Source organism: Apiospora phragmitis (genome assembly GCF_038363925.1).
Source record: "Apiospora phragmitis strain CBS 135458 chromosome Unknown utg000007l:2111988.0-4706623.0:1.0-2598199.0, whole genome shotgun sequence".
Classification (NCBI taxonomy): domain Eukaryota; kingdom Fungi; phylum Ascomycota; class Sordariomycetes; order Amphisphaeriales; family Apiosporaceae; genus Apiospora; species Apiospora phragmitis.
The window spans coordinates 2357920-2372886 of NW_027117406.1; the positions used below are offsets into that span (position 1 = coordinate 2357920).

The 14967-nt window shown below is 53.9% G+C and overlaps 4 protein-coding genes across 4 annotated transcripts; 2 read left to right on the plus strand and 2 right to left on the minus strand.

Moving 5' to 3' along the window:
• Positions 1–550: 550 nt before the first annotated feature.
• PG994_008336 (uncharacterized protein) lies at positions 551–1891 on the plus strand (the record flags this gene model as incomplete). Its single annotated transcript, XM_066859745.1, has 1 exon — positions 551–1891. The coding sequence occupies one exon, from the start codon at positions 551–553 to the stop codon at positions 1889–1891; it is 1341 nt and encodes a 446-aa protein (XP_066715232.1).
• A 2487-nt stretch (positions 1892–4378) lies between these two features.
• On the minus strand, positions 4379–5188 carry PG994_008337 (Ubiquitin thioesterase OTUB1; the record flags this gene model as incomplete). The annotated part of the gene is made up of 1 exon (XM_066859746.1): positions 4379–5188. The coding sequence occupies one exon, from the start codon at positions 5186–5188 to the stop codon at positions 4379–4381; it is 810 nt and encodes a 269-aa protein (XP_066715233.1).
• A 23-nt stretch (positions 5189–5211) lies between these two features.
• On the minus strand, positions 5212–6349 carry PG994_008338 (ubiquitin-activating enzyme E1 1; the record flags this gene model as incomplete). The annotated part of the gene is made up of 5 exons (XM_066859747.1): positions 5212–5579; positions 5633–5644; positions 5785–5848; positions 6021–6107; positions 6284–6349. The coding sequence occupies 5 exons, from the start codon at positions 6347–6349 to the stop codon at positions 5212–5214; spliced, it is 597 nt and encodes a 198-aa protein (XP_066715234.1).
• A 276-nt stretch (positions 6350–6625) lies between these two features.
• Positions 6626–7141, plus strand: PG994_008339 (uncharacterized protein; the record flags this gene model as incomplete). Its single annotated transcript, XM_066859748.1, has 3 exons — positions 6626–6766; positions 6818–6894; positions 6949–7141. The coding sequence occupies 3 exons, from the start codon at positions 6626–6628 to the stop codon at positions 7139–7141; spliced, it is 411 nt and encodes a 136-aa protein (XP_066715235.1).
• Positions 7142–14967: the final 7826 nt, after the last annotated feature.

Below are 14967 nucleotides of genomic sequence, written 5' to 3' on the forward strand. Positions count from 1 at the left end.
AGTCTGTGATCCAGCTATTATAATACCAGCCAGGCTATTCGGTAGATGGAGTCCCTGCAGTTGGGCGCACCTGCTTCTCAGTAAGAAGTACGTTGCTAATGATCCACTCCTCAGCTGTACTCTGGCTGCACGATGAAACCAGCCGAAAACTCTCGCAGAATTTACCTAAATTACATGACACCATAGGGCTGAGGTAGTGTTCATCAGGCATTTGGGAGTCGGGACCAGCTGCAAAGTCGGGTCAAGAATTACCCCGCCTGAAGGTGTTGACCCCACCAACTGTTAGACAAGCTATGACCCAAGCTCAAGCTTTCCCAAGCTCAAGTCTTGGCGGCTATTACAGGGCTTGCAGGGCTAGTCGCGTAGCTGCTTAGCGCCTCGTCCTTTTTCTCCTGCCCTCGTTAACACCAACTGAAGCTGTTGTTCGCCATAATATACTTAGACTTCTACCACTTCTCTTATATTGCCCACCCCAAATATCGCAAGTAGGCACTTCCCAAAGCAGCCGTTCGGGACACGGAACTCAACTCTTCCAGCCTTCACTTCCATCATGGGGGTTCATCGAGTCGCCAGGGCTCCTCAGCGCCTCCAGCACCTCCACATCCCCGGTAAAATGGATTTGCTCCCGAGCTACGCCCTCGCCGTCGCCGTCCAGTCCAAATTACAACAACGCCTGCTCGACTACAAGGCCGCCGTCGCCGCCGCCGCCTCCTCCTCCAACGACTCTTCCCAACCTCTACCGCCGCCACCGCCTCCTACCATCATCTCCTTCACCCCCGCCCCGACCTATACCCTCGGCCGCCGCCAGACCGAACCCCTCAGCCCGGCCGAGGAAGAGCGCCTCCGGGCAAGGCTGAACATCCACTGGTATAAGCAGAACAGGAAAGGGCAGGGGAAACCCCCGAAAGAAGACGCCAAACCTCGAATCGTCGATGGACAGTTGGTTGAAAACGGTGAGCACCACTACTCCGGCTACTACCCTGCCATCCACACCACCCCGCGCGGTGGCTTGACCACCTACCACGGCCCCGGCCAAGTCGTCTTCTGGCCCGTGATCGATCTGAAGTCGCCGCTGCACCGCCACTTCAGCGTGCGCGACTACGCCTGCCTGCTCGAGAAGACGACCATCGCCTCGATCGCCGCGACCGTCGCCGCGTCCCTGCCATCTCTCAATCCCACGGCGGTGCGCCAGAGGGACGTGCAAGGCTTCACGACGGAGAATCCGGGGGTCTGGGTGCGGCGCCACCGGGTCGACGGTGTCGACGTCGACGACCACGAGGGGGAGGGCGAGGAGGAGCGCAAGATCGCGGCGCTGGGCGTGCACCTGCGCCGCCACGTCACGGGGCTCGGCGTCGCCGTCAACTGCAGCATGCCCTGCCGGGGCCCCGAGGCGGTCGAGCCCTGGCGCCGCATCGTCGCGTGCGGCCTCGAGGGCAAGCGCGTGACGAGCCTGGCGTGCGAGATGCTGGACTTCGGCGCGCCCGCGCAGTGGGCCTGGGCGACGCGGCCACGGCTGCTGCTGCCATACTTGAGGCCGAGTGGGTATCACCAGTCCAGGACGCACAAGACGCCGTCCTGGGCCAAGGCACCCCTGCTCGAGGCGGAGATGCTCCGGGTCTGGCCGGCGCTCTTTGCGCGGTCTCTGGGGCTGCTGGCGCCCGCGGAAGCGGCGGCGGCTGACCACGACGGCGATGCGGGCACTACCGTCACCGAGAAGCAGTTGAAGAAAGCAGGCCTCGTGAAGAACGTCACGCTAGAAATGGTCTTTGGCAGGGCTGGAAGAGCACCATCGGCCTTCCTCAAGAGGAGCAGTACACCAGGGACCACGAAACAGAGGGTCCTTGCCAAGGGCTGGAAGAGCACCAACGGCCTTCCTGAAGAGGAGCAGTAGACCAATGTCTCGAGGAAGCGTCCCATACATACCGTATCGCTCGAGTATACCTTAGGTAGAGAGAAGAAAAGAGCAGCGCTCGTTCTTCTGTGTGTACATCCGGGGGCGCGACTCGAGACCAAGAAGGGGAGGTGAAGAAGGCATCCTCTCCATGTTGCTGCTGCTGTCGATCGCCTCTCACGGCCAGACTTCGCTGCCGGCCGCTGTTTGCTGCTACCGCTGCCCTGCTGCTGTAGCTTCCGTCTACTGGTGCTCTGGCATACATACATACACACACATACGAAAATGCACATGTGCCCGACGGCAGCCGCAGCGTCGCATCGCATTACACGACCGCATATACGCAAGGCCATCTCCCCACAAAAGGTTAGCTTTCAGGCTCTATTCCCTCTCCAGGTGCGCTGCTTGCTGATGCCAAGGTACGTGCGAAGTGTACGCGTGGTCGCGCATCGCACTTACACATACCGCCGCAAGTTATTTCCCGTTTCCCATTATGCGCAGATGGATCTACACAGTAATTAATCATTGCCCCGGCATATGTATGCGCATATAGGAGGAGCAGCGCAGGGGTATGCAGGTAGGGGGATATTTGGGCCACGCACTTTTGTTGATGCCCGGGCTGGCCTGCAGCTGCAGGACCCGCCGGTCATCGGAGTGAGGTCCCTTCTTTCTTTCGACGACGGGGAATGGCGGGGCGGGCGACCGACGCACCCCTGGCCCGGACATTGCATTAGGTTAGTTAGTTGTTCTATCCCAAGCCACGCCTTGTTGCCAGCGAAGCCAGCAAGGAAGCGACATATGCGGGTCGCAGCTGGTCAGTCGACGCCGTGGCTGTTTTGGTGCTGCAGAATGTTGCGACCAACAAGCGGTCGCATAATATGACCTGTATCATTTTCTCAAGCTGCAGCTAGCACTGCTAGGGACAGAACAGGTTTTCCTCCGGCTGTATAGATAGAGAGATAGAGACCGGGAGAGATGGTCCTTTTTCCCCTTTACGAAGAAAGCAGACTGGTGATAATGCGACCCTAGATAAGCTATTCATCGTGATCATCGAGAAAGGCTACTAGATGCGACTCTTTGGTAGACCAACAAAGCTCCCGATTTTTACCCAGAGTTGTATTCCCGTCTGTGGTGTAACGAACATATCATTTCCATGCCTGGCCCCCAAGGGGGCATATTGATTGATTGACTGATTGACGTGTCTCCGTCATAGCCTCACACACGCACACACATTTATCTTCACACCACCACTTTCGCATGGATCGACCCTGGAGTGCAGGATCTGCATGTAGCCCATGCAGCAGCCGCCGGCTGATCAACTCGTGGGCATATACATATTGTTGCTGACCCGACCCACGCCTTTCTTACGCTTTTTTTTTTTCTTCCCTTCTCCATGCATATCGGCCGGTTTTTCCTCTCTCTGGAAGAGTTGTAGAAGAAGAAGAAGAAGAAGGGGGCAGTGGGGGAGAAAGGATGATGAAGTGAGATGCTCAACGAGGTATTTTTTAATTTCGGTAATACTTCCCTGTGGCCAAGACACGAAAGGCAAAGCAACCTCGGCATTTGCCTTTGATATGTGCTACTGAGACATACGTATGTGTACCTGTAGATGGCCGAGAATACGAAAACCACATGATCTCGTCGTGTATCACCGCCTTTGCTGTAGTGTCATCACCGTTGAGGAAAGTAAAATGCAAGTGAGATTTTCGGGCCGTCCTGTTATTTGCCTTCCATTCGCCTTCCATCGGCGTTTCGAAGCAGGCCATTGGCCATCTCAACGGCCCTAATTGAGGTACTCGGGATTGATTTGTTTTCCATTCTTAGATTATATGATAGGTGCTTATACCAATGTGCTCCCTCCCCACGACCCTATTCCTTTTCCCCGTTTCGGGGCCGAGACAAGATGAGGAAGTGAGATATTAAAATCTGACTCGCCGGGATTCTCCACCACATACATCTCCTGTCTCGTCTCCATCTCTGCTCTTTCTGACCACACTTCGTTGACGTGGTGATGTTGCTTTCCAATTTCGCTCACCCTCTCGCGCGGCTCACTCGTACAGTACAAATCGAGACGAGGGGCAAGTACCGAAGTAGGAAATCCCGAATGCACCCAGAAGCACCTGGCATGAAAAAGAAGAGAAAGCACCCATCTTGCGGACACCCAAGCGGTCGAACTGGGTCTATTAGGATCCCAGACTCCCAAAATAAAGGGGGCCAACCAAGACGACGCAGCGCCTGATTAGTCTCCGTGTATCAGAACTCCCCGGAAAAAGGACGTGATGATGACATGAGATTCGTAAGAAGCAAAAAAAAAAACGCCTGTGGGGTTATCAAATTGAATTATTGCCTCCGCCTTTTGACACCATGCCATGAATGTAGATGAAGCGAGAACAAAAGAAAAGGCTGGAAAAGAAATCATCAAAGCTCGCCGCCAACACCATTTCCCTTTCTTGGCAATCCCTTTTCTTCTTGAATCATCGCGAGAATTTAGTGACTCCGTTTGCGGCCGCCGCCGTGGCGGCTGCTGTTACTGCTCGTAGGCTGAAGATCCTCGTCGTTCTCGGGCTTGTACTCCTCGGGCTGAAAGTGGGGGTTATTATAGTGAGCCGTGTTGAAGTGACTGTTCTTAAACATGCTCGTCGTGAAGGTGGGCTCGACCGCCGTCGTGGGAGAGCCGCTACTGGGCGATTCGCCCATCCCGGGAGCGGGTAATTGTACTTGCTGAACCGCAACGAGTTGAGCGGCGATATAAGCGGCGTGACTTCCTGCTGGCGTGGGGGAGATGACTGCTGGGGGGAAACCAGCTGCGCCGGAGGAAGTCCATCTGAGTAAGGCGAGGCGATCCAAGGTGACATAGGGGGGAGGGGTGTATGCATCCGCAATCGGTGAACAGTCGGAGGGTGGTGAACCGAGCGACGAGATGCTGGGTGGGCCCATGGCCGGAATCATCGCAAGCGCCGTCATGTCAAGTGTCGCATAGTCCTGCAGCGAAGAGACACTGCTCTGGTGAATGTCGTGCTGGTGTGAGAGTGAAGTCACGCGGTTGACCTGTATTGACGTAGGCCCTGAGGGAATGGGCGGTATTTGGATGGCCGCACCACCATTGCGGTACAGGATGTCGTAATGTCCCGGTCGGTAGAGTAGCTGAATCATCGGCTCGACAGAGGCCGCATCTTTGCCATTGGCCTCATCTGGCATCCTGTGGACGTTGACTTGGTCCCCTTCGCTGCGATCCAGATAGGCAATCTCGAGTACCATGTTGGCGGGTTTTAGGAGAACCTTGAACAACAGTACCATGCCCAGATGATCAATCTCGCGATTCACGGGCAATATCCATTCTTCGCAATAGCTGTTAACATCCCTGGAATGAAGGCTTCGTATTCGGCAAAGTTGCCCTTCAACCATGAAGCGGCAAGAAGTCGGAGGTGGTAGATGATGGCGGCCGAAGTCATCTCCTCATTGAACTTTTCCATGAGCACTGCCATCGGGTCTGCGCCACTGGTCATGACCTGGATGAGGTCCGACATGAGGTCGAAGGTGACATCGGTAAAGTCTTCCGTGACCAACGGGGCATAACCTCCTGCCGTCTCCAAGTAGTCGTTCAAGGCCCGCAACCGGGCGAGCTCGGCCTGGAGCTGGTTGACGCCCCCACATCTTATCAGTGACTCGAGATAGCCGAAGCCGATGGCTGTTTGTCCGTAAATACATCAGTATCAGTGTTACCAGCAATTGTGTACGTACGTATATCCTGGACTGGAGAATGAAAGATAGAAAAATAAGAAGAAGACAAGATCATGACATGAGGACCCCCGACGTTTGGGTTGGCCTGCGAATTGCGGGGTACAGGGTGGGATATGCAGCAGAATCCAAGAAGCGTAAAGTTGCAAACTCACCTCGCCAGCCACAATTACCGTCGCCTTGGATCGGGCGGTAGTGGGAGTAAGTCTGGGGTAATGCCTGTGCATTTGGTTAATAAAAGCTGCCTTGTAGGAAATAGAGCTTGCATGTCGAGGAATGGAGTTGTTTGTGGTATTTTTCCGGCGCGGAAGAGGATAGGAGCAGAAAGTAGCATGGCCACCATCGTCGTCACTGGCACCTGCACACACACAAACACAAACACACAACTTACCAACGTTTTGGCGACAAATGTGGGATCTGCTTTAGCATATTCTTCTGTTATCGCTTGACTGGGGGTTTTCTCGCCGACGAAAGGTCCCTGATCGTGTCGTTAGAAACAAATTACCAAACGAATGCAAACAAAGTGTCAAAATGAATCAGGGTGTAGGGGGAAACAATTCAGCCTCCGACACGGCAGTTGAGTGCGAGATAGGTTGGTTGCACAGAATGGGAAGGGTTTAAAAAAGGTGGTGTGCGCGTCGTGTCGTTGCTCACCTCCAGGTTGGGCTGGTATTTACTGGCAGCCAGTTCCTGATCGGCGACGTCGCTTTGCTGTTCCATCTTGATGTGGTGGTTATAGCGCAAATGATGGCGGTGGTTTTTGCTTGGTCGAGCGATTTGGCGTCGGGAACGGGGGTTTTGAATGCGATGGTGATGTGCCGCAGCCGCCGCGGCAGAGGGCGCAGGTTTGTTGCTGCTGGGGCTGAGGCGGTGGTGGTGGTGCTGGTCGTGGTGTTGTCGGAGTGGGAGTGGAGGTAGATCATGGAATAATGGCGAGGTGACGGAGTCGGCGGCACTTGGACTACAAAGGCCCGGGTGGTTTAGGTGGTGGTTAGCATGCACATTGGCGTTGGGAGCAGCTCCGCCACTACCGCCGTCAGTGGGATGGTGGTGGTTTTGGATCAGGTTCCCATTGCTGCCGCACCTGCTAAGCGTGCTGCTGCTGCTGCTGCTGCCCTCGAACGACTGGCCCAGTGGGTGGGTGCAAACGAGTACTCGGGAATATGCGCGTTGGCCACATGCACGTAGGCTCCGAACGACGAGTACGGAGCAGCATACGGCGTAAGCATGGGCTGGAACATGCCTGGGCCTAGAGGAGGGAGCAGGTGGGAATCCCGTGGCGGGATATCGTGGTCATGTAATTAACTGTGGCCCTTAAGGTTCGTCGTAGGATCGGTTCGATTAGGTTGGGTATGCGGGAATGGGATTCAACCAGAACGGCTCTCTGCCAATGCCACTTCTCGATGTGTCGGACCTAACCTTGGCTCCAAAAAACGATTCAAGTCGGGGGGTGCAGCCGCTGAAGGAGCTAGTCAGTCGTGGGCATGGGGCCACCCGACTCGAGCAAGCTAAGGTGTGTATTTGATGATCTGATAGTTTCGAGTTTCCTGCGGACGGCAATCAAACCACCAGGGAAATAGTCAACAATAGACAGGACAGGAGCAGCCCGGACAGGGCCAGGTGTCGGCGATGGATGGCTGGACGAGGGAGAGACGGGATATCGAGGGCAGCAAGGGGGTTTTCTAGAAAGGCGAAAGAGTCGAAACTTTGTAAGACGAGGATCGGGGTCGAGCAGGCTGGGGGTGCCCGTACAATAAAAGACAGATGATTTGAAGAATAAAACGACACACTAGTAGCTGTTCGTTCGCCTCTCGACCATAATATTATTCACCTCTTACTGTACAAGTAGCGAGCGACGAGACAGGAGCGGCGAGTGCAGATGTGCAGCTGCAGCAATTACGGTGGTAGCCAGTGGTAATTGCATGGACAAGGTTGGGTGCATGGAAAAAGACGGGCAGGACGGGCAGGACGGGAGCCTTTTGGGACCAGGCACTGGAGCAGGGACTGAGGGACTGGACTGGAGAGAGCCCACAGAGATCCCGGCATCTATAAAAATACAAGAGATATTGATCAATTGGGTTAAAACCTGGACGCGGCCAAAAACGCATGTACTCTGCAGTACTGTATGTAACCTAGGTTAGGATTGATATGAGAGCCGGAGCGTCTCCAGCATCGGCAAATCCACAGACTGGCCATGCTTGCCATGTACTGTAGCATGTAATGCAGCTTGACCTCCTACCTCCGAGCACAAGCAGGTTTCTTTTCGCCATCCAGTAAGACAGTCTCGCTGGCGTTATGCTACTATAGCATGCATTACGTCCATATATACTACTACTTGCCGAATAGTATCGGGATTATCATCCTGGCGACTGATTAATCAATTTGTGGTTTAGTTGGTTGTGGTCGACCGATTGTCTAGTCCTGGCTCAGTACGAGCGACGACGGGGTCAACTTCACGAACTGCAACACTAACTCTACACCTGCCTGCCCTGCACCTTCAATAGCGCAACGCTAAAGTCAAACCCCCGCCCTGCTGTGCCTCATCTGTCGTACAATGTCACCAATTGACAAGAACGGCAAAAAAAGGTCGTTCATTTTCCATCAGTCCCTCTTGGAAAGTAGAAACGGACTACAATTGACTGGCAATATAGGACCGGATTCAATCTACTCGTACTTAGTGTCGGCGAGGAGCCGCTCAGCAACTGCCATATCGCCGCACATGCTGTGTCGTGCGTAGGCGCTTTGCTGACGGGAGACCCTCAGTAAGTATGATAGTGGGCAGGCCCGGAATAAAAGATGGGATGGCGGGAAGCGATCGCAGGGTAATTCACTGATCGGTGATACTAGTTAGGCCTCTAGCAAGGTAGAAACCAATCCTTCAGACTAGACGTCTTCGACTTCCCCAGCCGAGCGGAAAGACACCTGTTCTTCTGTCAAAGCATATGTACACGACACTTCGCTTGGCAAACGTGCTGGGGTGTTGGGCGTAGTCAAGATAACATGAAGTAGGTTAAGTAGGTACATGTAACCCGCATACGATACAGTACAGCAGAATAAATATGTATATCGGTATATCGCGAACACAACCCACGTAGACGGGTATTATTACACACACACACACACACACACACACACACACACACACACACACACACGGGCGGCTCATGAAGGAAGGAGGGGTCTTCTGCAGATCTTCATTGTTAGGAAAGTCATCGCTAGTCATCGTCATGAGCGGCTGGGAGGTACGCATGGGGGGGGGGGGGGCGCTGGTTTGAAACGGGCTTGAAGGACGACATGGTTACACAAGACGAAGCCGGTGACGGCCCAGCAAAGCTCGTGAGATTCAGGCGTTGTTGTCGTGAGACGAGGGGCAGCAGAGCATCAGGGTAGCATGCGGCTTGGGGGCGGCCGCCCAGTTACTCTGGTCCGGTCTGGCCTGGTCTGGTACTATCATCAACTGCCCTCTTTTCCACCCCTGGCCTTGTGGAACTCGACATTTGGCACACCCATGCCACCAGGCAGAGAGATACAGACACATACATACTGTACATACAACCATTGACCTCGATCCACTTGAGCATTACCCTGGCGCAATACCCTTGTGCGCTGATGCTGACCGCAGACGACACATGCAGTGCTGGGTTAGGGTATGTACTTGCCAGCGTCAGTTTATACCGAGGATCGCTTTCGCTCACCTTGACCATTGCTGACCTACCGTTGTTCCTTGCGAATTCATACATACGCCTATACACCTACTTGAAGGAAAGGTTCGATATCTTCAAAAACCCATCCGAGGAATGCGATTTCTTGCTGGCCCGATGGGCTGGTTGTGATCGACAGGGAAGTCAGTGCGGTAAATCCCAACATGAAGCGAAAAAGCAACTCTAAAAAGAAAACAAAGTTGCGGGAAGACAAATGCACAGACTTGGGCTAATACCCAGCCGGGTTTCATGGGGGAGACAGTAGTGTCGACTGCTAGAGGCAGACGAGGGGACTGGTCCTCGGGGGTTTACGCGCGGTACTTCAAATACTACAGCACGATACATGCATGTACATTTGATTTGATCTGGTTGAATATTGAAGTGGTTGAAGGCAATTCCCTGAAACAGACAGGTAAACGTACATGGCCATCAATTGATTTGACTAATATCATTCCCGAAAGCACTTGCGCCCGGAAGGACGCCATACGAACATAAGCCCGTAGCACAGGCCCACCCGGTGCAAACATCAATCACTGAAATTCGAGTAACCACGGTTTTTGACCAGTCGTACAGGCGTCGGCAACCCGCACCGCCTGCAGCAGACGGCGACCCAACTTCGCATGCCGCTTTGCGACACGGGAATGCCGCAAACCAAACCACAAGCGCAGCTTTGGAACTGGGAACATGAGCGCTTTTACCCCGACGCAATCGCAACCGAGTTCGACATGATCTTGAGCGACGGGGTTTAAATCCTTCTACCTATCTTCGCCATATCTTGGGTTACCCAAATAGCATACCATGCCCCAGGGCTCCGGGGCATGCTCCGAAGCTCCTTCTTCGTCTCGTCTGGGATCTACCAGACCGCCGATTGATTACCAAGGTTGGGCTGGACAGGACTAGAGGATTACCACGTATACACAACAACAGCACTCTCCAATCTCTGGCTATGGAGGGATCCCGTCGTTCATGACGGATCATGACGTTGTCGGATTTAAGTGGCACCCGTCCACGTCTGGGTCACCAACAAGTAAGACCTAGCGAGCCGGACTAGCAGCTAGTGAAGCCCCAATCCGATCGCTACCAAACGAAACCCGTGCTTTAGTCTGGGTTGGATTATTCATGGATGGATTCTCTCTGGCAAACGGCAGTCTGGCTCGGCCTTCCGAGACACTTCCCATGTAGATTGCTGGACGCGTGCGCTGACGCCAAGAGATATAGGACCCTCAGCAACGGGCACCGGCTCTATCTCACGTGGCGGGTGGACAGACAACAGCGTAGCTAACAGGCTAACATCGACCCTGTGTTCCGCTGGACCCAAGGAAACTGCTGGGCCTGGGCAGCTCCGACGAACGACTGTCGTAAGTTCCGTCTAGATATGTCGAATGTCCGCCCCCCGACCCAGATCCCGATATAGCAGAAGGTGAGTGAGCATTCTGGGCAATGGCTTTATACAAGTCCCTTCATATCAATGGCATTATGCTCAAGTGTATAGGTAACTTCAATCTCCGCATTAGTAACAACAGTAACCTACTGATTACTTCGACATGCCTTGGACAGGCGTTGAGAATGCGGCTGCACGGCCTGGACAGCTTCAAATCCCGCGGGGGCAGGCACCACCAGCATCTGCCCTGGTTTAATTCCAAGCCTGTGGCTTCGGTAGCCCGTCAAGTACCTACCTGGTAAAACCCCGCCCGCTCAACTAGGGCGCTCACCCCGCCAACCTGCCAGCCCAATCCTGCGAGGCAAAGTACAGCATTACTCACTCCCTCTCATTTACAACATCATGTTTGCCTACTTACACGGACGTACAATTTATGTATTACAAAGCCCATCATAACCAATATCTACATACTTACTAAGAACCCCAGGCCCATATGCAGTACACATTTGTCACCCAGCTGCGTACTCTGGTACGTACGCCGTCGACACTGGGGTTTCTTTAGGTGGAGCTAAGGCCTCGATTGGCCACTTACACCGCGACACCTTGCTATCACCAGCATGGCATATCATCACTTACGCAGGGGCAGCAACAAGTCCCTCCATAGGTAGGAACCCGGCCGATATAACAGGGGATGCAAGCCAATCCCTTTCATGGCCACTAATGGACTTCTGTGGTTGTTATATCCCCAGTAGTCGTAGCTGGATTGCCTCTATGCGAAGGGGGGATCGGACTGCCATGAGGCCATCGACAAGTGCGCATTGCGGCACAGCACCGACAAGTCCGCAGAGGGCATATATGTACCGCTCCGCTCGTCTCCAATATAACCCCGGCTAAATGGTATCATGGCGACGGTTTGACAGCCAGATACCGTTTGCGGTCCCCTTGGCACGATCCATACCTACCCACTGTCGAGTCGGCGCTTTCATAAGGCCAAGGATTCATGAGTCAGTCAGTTCCAGCCTGGCCATTGCAGAAAGAAAGTGCGATGCTTCGCAAGCCTCCTTTGCACGCGACAACTCTACATACCTGCTGCGGCAACGTAAGGCCGACAGCACATGGCGCATATCACTAGCAACTGCTTTCTGACTGGCCAATAAGACACTATCAGGACGCCCCAGGTTTGTCAAGAGGACCTGCACCAAATCGGAATATCCGTGGCTAAGATTGGTCGCTGCAAGCAACCCCCCCTTCAATGTCCATTCGATCCCCAGTAAAAAGAATCCCTGTCATCATAGGTCTCTCGGAGGTTCATTTTTATTGACGATATACATACATGTCCATTGGTCGGAAGCCTCTCATGTTTCAAACCCCGCCCGGTCATCGAGAATTTATTAGCATCAACATGGGCTCCAACGCTGCTTGTCGCTGCCGTGCATACTCGTCACCGCAGCCTGCATAAGCCATTTTACAGCCAGCCTGCTGTGCGAGCTGTCACGTATCACCTTGATTGTGCGATTGGCCGGCAGCTGTGCCAGACAGAAGCAAGAGCGTTTTTCTGCCTCGGGCATGCATTGAGAGGGTAGAGGTGCGCGGACAGCCCGCCAGTATCTACCGTTTGGAAACCCCCATGTCGGTCTGACACTGGAGCCACGCTCGAACCCTCAGGTCGTGCAATGTCCGTCGGTCGTACTTCTTGTGGGTGACGGTGGGATTAAGTGGGATTTGGCGTTGATATTCCCACACGCGCGACCCGGCTCCAGTTCCGACAGGAAAGCATGTGCAAAAAAAAGAGCCCCAACACCCTATGCTGCTCGCAAACACCCCTCCCTAATGTCGACCCGGAGCACGACGATCATTTGACAACGGCCGGCCCGACACGACGGGTAATGACAGCAATAAGCACGATCCGTGTTGCACAAGCCGGTTCCCAACATGGGAAGTCCCAGTACCAGCAGCCAACGGTGATGCGAGTCACTCCCGCTGACTAGATTGTAACACCTCCCCAAACTGGACACGAGCAGGAATCCGCCAGATGCCATTCCCTCATACTTGAGCCCCAACTTACTGCTGCGTATGTATGACGAAGAGTTGCGCACAGAGGATGGCAGTTTTCGACCTGTCATGTTTACCAAACACAGAAAAAAGACCTCATCGGAATGACCTCTGTGTTGCCTCGCCACCGCCATTACAGGACAGAAACGCCATAAGATTTTCTGATTCGTCCGCCAGAAACAGGCTGCAGCAAACAGGCCGAGCACCCAATCGCAACGTTCACTACCGACGCAGCTCATGCGACAGACAAACAGCAGTCTGCCAGTGGCTATTAGCCGCCAATAGTGAAGATACCACCAGGCGCACATCCAGAGGGCCCCAATAGGACCCTCCCGCTCGAACTCCCCTTAGCCTATTGGTTCAAATAAGGTTGCACTCGCTTCCGGGCCGTGGAAAATCATGGACCTCGGCAGCATCCATGCTTTCATTTCGGCTGCTCTAGAAAGGTAAAATCGATGCGGAATTTGTGGACAAGCAGCCTAAGTAACGTGGAAGGGATGCGATGCGCGCGCGGATTGTCTTTGGATTATCGCGCCCTCCCCACTCCCTGTTGACGGAGAGAAGCCGCCCATCCCCGGGTGCGATGGGACGCCAGGGTGGTGGAAACAGGTTACAGAACATGCAGTTGATGATCAGCGTCTTGCATTGGTCGGGTTGACCACCTGCCACCATTAATAGCACCCATGCTTTTTTCTTTTTCTCTTTTTCTCTTCCTTCACCACCCTTCCCCTTCTTATGCCCGTCCCCCTGGACGCCTTTGCAGATCAGTTCTGCAATCGTCTGCGGTCTGTGTATGTGCCCTCGGCACGTTGAACCAAGCCAGCTGAAAAGACACACGTCCAAAATACCCTCTGTGTGGAGAAACTTCGCAAGGAATGCAGCTGGACACAGATACACGGGCAGGCCGCAATCAGGATCCGTGGGATGGGTGCAGGTGTGCCCCAGACTGCGTCCGCTTCGACAGCCACGTTTTGCCGCAAGCAAACCCAGGTTTGCTCCCGTTTTACCCTTCGCTCTCCCCTTTCTCGTCTGCCGTGCCACCCCCTCCTGTGATACCCCCAATCCCCTTGTCTCCCTTCCCGCCTCATTCTCTTGGCACTTTTTCGGTCAGAACGAGACAAGAAGAGGTTTTGCGACCTGTTGACAGCTTGGTACGAGTGCTACCGAGGACTGCCACAGAACCACGATACGTCAACGACAATCCCGTGTGATGTAATACTTGCCGCATTTGCACAGCCATAGCCCAAGAGTCGTTAGTTTCGTCCTACCTGGGCTATATCGATTGAATGGCGGAAGCTGTATCATCGGGCCTTCGCTGTTTCCTGGACCGTTTCCAGCTAACTGGTCGCTGGTCGCTGTATCACATACGCAGCAGACTTGACTCATCGAAGCACAGCAGGTGCTGCTGCTGTGTGCTGCCCGTCGTCACATAGCTTGCTTGTGCGTGCATATGCCATTTCTTCTCGTATCCCAAGGGGTTTCGTGAATACACACTCGCGCAGAGAACATTTCTTTCTTTTTTTCTCGTCTCTCATTCTCTCCTCTCACATCTCACACACCGAGAAGAAACACGGACAGATCACATTTTTAGCGGCATGTGTGTGTGTGTGCCGGAAAAGGATTCGCCGAAAAAGAAAATAGCTGTCTCCGTCCTTCTCTTTGCCGCCGGCAAGCATGTGATCGTGCTTCCGTTTTGCCGAAGCATCTTCTTATTCTGCTTGAGAGGCAAAGTTACGAGGGACGGTGAGTCCCTTCCCTTCGTAAACCCTTTTTTTCATTCTATTTTTTCTCCTTTTTCTCCTCAACTCCCTCCGATGTTGTCGGGATACGATGCGACGAACACCTCCTTCCTCTCAGGAATGGCTCCACATGAGGTTCGAGATGGGCTGTTTCATGAGGCAGACTTTTTGATAGGCCCTGCTACTCTCTTCCCGGCTTAGGTGCAGGGAGCTTAGTTATGCAAAGTAGGCAAGGTAGGAAGGTAGGCAGCCAGGCTGATACGAGTAACTACGTTGGGCTGGTCCTGGCTGCCGAGGCTAGCTGAAACTTGCTTGCCCCTTGACCGGTGAGAATAGGGGGTTGGGGGTTTCAGTCACTTTCTAGCACATGGGGGTGATGGGGTATGTCGGCCTAGAGCACCTACGCGAGCGAGAGTTCCAGCTCGGTCAATATCCTCGTAGCATCCCGGCGCTTCTCTTACGGGG